The sequence below is a fragment of the Erythrolamprus reginae genome, chromosome 3 (genome assembly GCF_031021105.1).
Source record: "Erythrolamprus reginae isolate rEryReg1 chromosome 3, rEryReg1.hap1, whole genome shotgun sequence".
NCBI lineage: Eukaryota > Metazoa > Chordata > Lepidosauria > Squamata > Dipsadidae > Erythrolamprus > Erythrolamprus reginae.
In genome coordinates this window covers 134,514,075-134,522,036 of record NC_091952.1, presented here as the reverse complement: position 1 = coordinate 134,522,036, position 7,962 = coordinate 134,514,075, and the positions used below count along the sequence as shown (strand labels likewise).

General features: G+C 38.4%; 1 protein-coding gene across 1 annotated transcript in view; it reads right to left on the bottom strand.

Annotated features, from left to right (window-relative positions):
* Positions 1-1,956: 1,956 nt before the first annotated feature.
* LOC139164502 (regulator of G-protein signaling 5-like) overlaps positions 1,957-7,962 on the bottom strand; it is a 31,629-nt gene continuing 25,623 nt past the window's right edge. The window contains exon 5 of the mRNA XM_070746708.1: positions 1,957-6,418. Coding sequence (XP_070602809.1) covers positions 6,257-6,418 — 162 coding nt within the window. The 3' untranslated portion in view covers positions 1,957-6,256. The remainder of the gene's footprint in view (positions 6,419-7,962) is intronic.

The following is a 7,962-nucleotide window of genomic DNA, read 5'->3' as shown; positions in this document are numbered from 1 at the left end:
GTAACTTATTATTAACAGCATTTTGGAGCTTACTGGAGTCATAACGGTGCAGTGGTTAGAGTGCAGTACTGCAGGCTAGTTCTGCTACCTGCTGCCTGCAGTTCAGCAGTTCAAGTCTCACCGGCTCAAGGTTGATTCGGCCTTCCATCCTTCCGAGGTTCGTAAAATGAGGATCCAGATTGTTGGGAGCAATATACTGACTTTGTAAATTGCTTAGAGGGGGCTATAAGGCACTGTGAAGCAGTATATGTCTAAGTGCTATTGCTACTGAGAATCCAGTGTTGAAGAGCACAGTACACTAAATTTCTTTGAAACTAATATCTTCCTTTGTATTTGATATCTTTTGGTCTTGGATAGTGTTGTGGTATAGCAATTACAAATTTGAAGAATGTTTGAAAATATCCCCACTAGTTTTTTAAGCACTGCTCAGCTTCTTTGTTGTTATAGTGGCTTTGAAATGAGAAATAGATTGTCCCCTGGAGTAATGCACTGTTGAAAATTAGTCATGAAATTTGTTGGACGGCGTTCAACAGCTTCCTTTCACTCAATCTGATCTAGCTCATAGAGTTGTTGGTTTCAAAATAAAATATGAGGACCTCATTTGTGACATGCACCCAGGGTGAAAAAGAGAAAAGTATATTGGACCATCTAAACCTGCATCCCATGCCATCCCATTTACTTTGAGGAACACTAGGTCTGAAATGTGCTTCTAACAAGCCACCCTCGGTGATGTCTCTAATCCAATTGCTAGCAACTGGTGCCCTAGGTCAGTGTTTCCCAACCTTGGCAACTTGAAGAGATCTGGACTTCAACTCCCAGAATTTATTTGCTGGCTGGGGAATTCTGGGAGTTGAAGTCCAGATCTTCACACCATAGCACATTGTCTCCCTAGCCTAGATGGATGGGTCAACCCTTGGTACATTGCATCCTCTAGTACAGGGGTCTCCAACCATGGCAACTTTAAGCCTGATGCACTTCAACTCCCAGAATTCCCTAGCTAGCTTTGCTGGCTGAGGAATTCTGGGAGTTGAAATCCGCCAAGGCTTAAAGTTGCCAAGCTTGGAGACCCCTGCTATAGTAGATGACAGAAAGACCCTGGACCTGATTGTTCATGATCCCATTCAACTGATATTATCACTGTTTTCTATTCAGATTGGAAAAGACACAAACTTAATTATGAAATTATTTGTTACAACCAGCATTTCTCATTTCTCCTTCAACAAAAAGTTTAAGCTGCTCTAAAACTGTGATCTATAAATATACCTACAATATATGGAATTAAAACAGGACAACTCTTAAATGTAAATCTGATAGCCAACACTGATTCAAATCTTGTACAATTATAATCACATTTGTTGTGACAGTTATTACCTTAAGTCTGCAGTCCTTCATCCAGCAAGGATATTACAACATTGCTTTCTATCCTGAATCAGCCCAAACCCACAATAGCCACTAAGAATAATAATGAACTAGACAAGTCTATATAATTATCATGTTCTGATATAAATTTGAATCCAAACCCTATACCCACTTCAAGAGACAAAACATACTTAAATACAGTACTGTATTTCCATTTTAGATGCATGGAGAGAATTTAGCCCAATATATTCTATGCAGTGAAGTTAAGGAAAAAATGATGCATAACTTTTTAATTCTCATGATGTTGCTGAGATTTAACCCTAACCTTTAACCATGCATGATATATTTAGACCGTAAGTGTGGAAGCAACATTTAAATGTTACTTTTACTACAATTTTAACAAATGTTGAACTTCTGTTTATTTCATTTCAAGTCAACAGGGATATCCTAGTGCCAAGTAAAGAAACTGCTGGGTTAAACATATTGACAAGCTCCTTCAGACTTCAGGATAGAAATGTACCCTTAGGGTTTGAGAGTGGGGAATCAACTACATGCTTTGCCTAGGGCAGTAAATTGCAGTTAAGTTATGTTCTTAAATGAATCTTATGTTCCCTTTTATTTTGTTTGTCAGAAGGTTACAAAATGGGATCATACGGCCCCTGGACATCGCAACTGTCATAAATATGAGTTATTTGCTAAGCATCTGAATTTTGATCATGTAGGGCTGCTGCAACAAACTTAAGTGTGAAAAACAGTCATAAATCACTATTTTCAGTGCTGTTGTAACTTTGAATAGTCACTAAATGAACTGTTATAAGTTATAGTGTAAAGGAGGGGCTGGTTTATATAATGTGTGCTGGAAGAGGAGTGAGAGAGAGGGAGAAGGGGAGAGAGAGATACAGAAAGGGGGGGAGAGAGAGTTAGAGATAAAGGGAGGGCGAAAGAGGGGAGAGAGGGAGAAGGGGAGAGAGAGACAGAAAGATACAGACAGAGGGGGGTGGGAGAGAGACATAGAGCCACAGAGATACAAATAGGGAAATAGAGATACAGTACTGAGAAGGGGGAGATAGAGAAGGAAAGGAAGAAAGAGCCATAGAGAAATAGAGATGGAGAGGGGAGAGAGATACAGAGGGAGAGGGAGAGGCAGGGGGGAGGGAGATGGGAAGGGAGAGAGAAGGGTTTTATGGTTCCCAGTTCTCTGTCCTAATGACCAGCTGGTTAGACATGGCTGGGGGGGGTGTCATGTGACTTGATGGAAATGAGTGATGTCAAGTTGGCCATGCCCACTCAGGTTTTGTGGCTCCTGGTGGTTTTTTCTCAGTGGGAAATGGGTCAAATTGGCTCTTTGAGGGTTTAGGTTTTCCCGACTTCTCTAGGCCACCGGTTGCTATGGCTGTAATTGGAAAATCTTCCTCCAAGATCTTAATGATTTGTGACTCAGTAGGATGGATATGCTCTCCAAAATGGACTCTGGAAATAATCACATAATCACCTCACAATTTCACAAGGCTCAATCTCTCATTTTTTTAGAAACATAGAAGACTGACAGCAGAAAAAGACTTCATGGTCCATCTAGTCTGCCCGTATACTATTTCCTGTATTTTATCTTAGGATGGATATATGTTTATCCCAGGCATGTTTAAATTCAGTTACTGTGCATTTACCAACCACGTCTGCTGGAAGTTTGTTCCAAGGATCTATTACTTTTTCAGTAAAATAATATTTTCTCGTGTTGCTTTTGATCTTTCCCCCAACTAACTTCAGATTGTGTCCCCTTGTTCTTGTGTTCACTTTCCTATTTTTCAAGAGAAGATGATAATTAAAGCACTGTAGAGTGGTTATTCTGTGGTATTTCCTTTCAACTATACTTTTCTGTAAAGGCCAGATAGTTTGGTAATATTTCTAGCTTGAGAAAACAGATGTTGTTTATTGAGCAGTTCATGAGACCTGGAAGCAATGACCTGGCTGGTGAAATTTTCTGGCACTTATATTTTTGGATATATTTAACAGGCCAAATCTACTTTTGTTAAGCTATTAAATGCTCATTCAGTTGACAGCACTCTAAGAGGAAAGATGCAAGATCCGGTGCTATTTAAATCTGGGTCACTATTGATAGTTGGCTTGGTTGCCTAAATGCTGAAGGCCGACACTTAGCAGTTGGAAAATTGAATACAGTATTAGGCGGCAGGAATGAGGCAATTGAAACCCAATGAAGTAAGAAGAGGATACTGATGGTGTAAAAGGATGAAGTAAGAAAACAACAACAACAAAGGAAGCAGAGCACTTGGGCCCCCTTTCCCCTGTGGGTTTTGTTTTGTTTTGTTTTGCTGCTCAGGATGCTCAGGAAAAAAACTAAACCATGTAAAGAGTATTTGGACCTGATTAAGTTTGACCATTTTTTGCATGAGCTCCACTAGATCATATAAGGGGCATAGTGGCAATTATGGCTTACCTTCAGTGAAGGGCTTCCAAAAATTTTACTACCACACTGTGGGTGTGGGTTATGTAGGATGCCCTGCATTTTCTTTCAACATCTTTCAGTGCAAATTGGGTGCTCTAGGGTGGAGCTCCATTTTTGCTACCCCACTGCGTTTCCCCCCTACCCCCCCCCCCCTGGGCAGCCGCCCACCCATGTTTACCTTCCCTTTTGATAAAAAATAAAATATTACAACCATTTGCATCTCTCGGGGGGGGAGGAACCAGGAAAAAAAATACATTAGAGAAGAATTTAAATCACCCTCTAGTTGGATGATTTTAGACAACTTGTCACTTGAAACTGAATTCTGTGCACATCCTGCCATGACATGAAATCGCCTTGGCCATCTGGCACAGCCACCACAGCCAATGGCGATGGGCAAACAGCACTGAAAGATTTAGTCACTCTCTCAGCTCTATTGAATGGTTGACTGGTATTTTTCAAAATAGAGGATTTAACTTTAAACTATTTTTTAGACTAATACAATTGGTCTATTTTAAAAAAAAATTAAATGCATTTTTCAATTCTATCTGGATGCCTTTTCTATTCATGTCACTGCAGGCTAAATATCTTGATGTTACTAGTACATATATTACAAGAAGATTTAAATCTTGTGGTTAAAGTATGTGGTATAATAATACTTTGGGAAGTGTGCTACAGACAGCTTAAGGTTCAGCTTAAATATTTGTATCATAATTCATAAGATTTCAGGAAGGTTATTTAAAGCTGTGCATGAGCACTGGAATTTCTGCAGGGTCATTATAAAAATATAACACTTCTAAATTTAATGTGGAAAAGAAATAGATAAGAGAGGTAACAAAAGGTCTGGGTTGTTAAACAAGTCATACTGTTTGGACAGGTACGCTGATTTATTCTCAGCCTTACCCCTTCCCTAAATATTTTAGTAATAACCATTCAGCACAGGGTTTGGATTGACTTCACCTCCTTAGCACTGCAGAATGGATTCTGAATCTATCACTGTTATTCCAAGGTTCAATATTCTCTGTTCTCTCTTTAATAATAGAACCTTTGCAACTTGAAATCCCCTAAATGGTGTATTTTCCACAGGAAACTTAAAATCTGGTTTTATTGACTGATTAAATCTTCAAAAATAGAAGATTTATTGAAGTAGTGGACAAATTTAATAGAATGTAGCTTGATGGGTGACAGATTGTCCAGATCAACATTCTTCAGCTTTTATGAAGAGATTTTTTATTTAAAAATGGATATTGTAACTGTTTCACTATTGTATGATATTTATTGTCTGCTAGTTGTGAGGGTGTCTGTCAATTTATGGTTTTTTTCAAGCTGCTCTTTTAGCAACAAATCAGCCCAGGATTTTGATCAACCACTTAACTCTGAGCAGTTGATTATTTAATTCCAGTAATATATAATTGCTCTTTGGCATACCATTAACTTTAGGTTTTTTTTTTTCATAAATCCAAAATCATCACTTTCTTGCTACTAACAAATGTAATTCAAGGATTCTCATATTAAGGTAACTAGGTTTTATTTGAGGGATATGTTGTTAAATATTTCCTTACTTTATGTAGCAAATGCTGATATTTACTAGTTTCCATTGGTTCATGACAACATAGCAAATACTAGCTGTCATCAGAAATGGATGCAATAAAATGAGATATTTACCTGTTAAATTGTTGAGTTAAAATCTTGGGAGAGCATTATTTCTGGTAGTAATATGAAATACAGTTCACTGAGAAAATATCTAAAAAGCAAAAGACATTGTTTTTATTACTGTATTTTTGTTTCACATTCCCTTGACTAAGTCATATTGTTCTCTATCTCCTCCATAGCTATGGGTGATATGCGCTACATTGAAGCTTGATCTTTCTTTCTTTAATACATGTTGCATTCTCCTTTATTTTGTCCGTGACGCTGTGAAGTTACTGGTTAACTTGTGATTGCTTATCAGTGGCAATAACATATATTTGTCTCATGGATTGAAAACTATGTGTATTGCATATCTAATTACTAACTTGCTAACTAAACAATGTTTATAGGCTACCCAGGTAGCCTTTTTAGGACAGATCGTATATCCCTTAGATTCTAAAATCTGATTCTACAAACTTGATATCAAAGGCAGACAGGTCGTACAAACAGTTTGGTCTTTCGCATGTAAATAATTGGTGTCATATTTTTGGTTGGGGTATTATCTAAGCCAATTTTGTACCAGCAACATTGAGTAGTGGAGATAAAAATAGAGGTAAGAAAATAAAATAAAGACCAAAACAGTACAGCATGGTCACTATGTTTAACAACACAGATTTTGAGTTTTCAATGTCTGGAATAAATACAAAGCAAAGCAACTATCCATATAAATAACACATGTTGATTACTAGTAACTGGAGGAAGCAATGACCCTGCGCTGTGTACCAATGCCTTGCACAGCTCACTACATTGCTACTTTACTAACTGTTCATATAAGTTGGATCGCACAAATCTGGGCAGGGAATCCTTCTCCATCAACATGAAGATTCTCTTCTGGGCCAAGTCAAAAGTGCTTACAGATGGTTCCACTAAGTTCTTCATGGTCACTGACTTGGTGAAATGGTCAATATTCACCTGATAGGAGGGAGATAGAGTAGATAGCTATAGGAATTACATAGGACACATTATCTCACACAAATCAAGCCAACAACATTATTATTATTATTATTATTATTATTATTATTATTATTATTATTATTATTATTATTATTATTTTTGTATGTCGCCTTTCTCTGCAAACTCAGGGTGGCTCACAGAATATAGAAACAAAGCGTACAAGACAAATCTAATACATTAAAAAACTACAGCTAAAAACCCAATGTCAAAAAAGTCCAATCACACAATGCATCACATTTATTGGTCTGGAGGGCAAGATCTAATTGCCACAGGCCTGGCGACATAGCTGAGTCTTGAGACTCTTGCGGAAGGCGAGGAGGGTGGGGGCAGTATGAATATATTTTACATGGAGCTTTTGGAAAAAAATGAAGCCAATAGCAATTCCATATATGAAGATAATAGCTAATAAAGATTATTTGATAAGTACAGTTGAAATAAATATACATTTAATATTTATAACAAGAAGTCAAAAGAGAAACATTGAATTCACATAAGTAATATTTTTGTTAGAAATGTTAGAAAAATGAAGCCAACTATCATCAAATCAAACTATAGGAATTATGATACACCCCTGGCTGGCAGTGGTGCAAAATAATATCCTTCCTCCACTAATTGCATAATTTCAGCACCAGTTCTTTATGATCATAATCTAGCAATGCTGTTTTAATCTCAAATCAGGAGATGCCACTTTAAAAATAGCACTTTGCCACCACTTTGTGCTTCAGGGAACAATAATCTCACTAATGTAGTTCCCTGCCTTGTTTTGCCTTCCAACTCACGAGCTCTTTCAGAGGTGGGATTCAAAATGTAACAACTGTTTCTCTGCCCTAATGACCATTTTAAATATTAAAAAAACAATATAGGGCTTGAATGTTAGGCCTGAATGTCAAGAGAAGGGGGGGGATGTAAGCAGAGGCTGCCTCTTTTTTATCTCTGCCCTGAATCAGGGAATCTGGAGGGTGGGGGGCTGGCCAGAGCCTCAACCATCAGCTTCTCTCACACACCCTCACTGCCCCATGGGCCATGCTGGCTTCATCTTCCTCTGCGAAAGAGCGGGAAAGAAAGCTGGGCGTTCTGAAATGTCTCACTCTGGGAGGCAACTCAGGCTTTACTTGGTGAGGGAGGGACGTTTTGGAAACCGCCTTTTTGTTTACATTCATTATCAATATTGTAATCCGTCCTTTTATTTTTCAAATAAAGGATTTGTATTTAACACAATTATCCCCCTTGAACACCAATAAGAGGGCACAGTATGAATTCTGTGCATGACACTCACACTCACAAAGTGCACAATATTTCCTCGCTCAGGGCGCACTACTGCTTTACTGGTGCGTTCAACTTCAGAGCTCAGCTAAACTCTTCAGCTGTGGTGGGCTTCAGTTCCTATCACCTTTAGGAAACCTGTGTGATGGAAACCTTAGGCCAGGTTCCTCACAGCTGAAGCAATCCGACTCGCCTAGGGTCAGGTTGGCTGTCGCAGCAGGCTTGCCCCTCATGTGCAG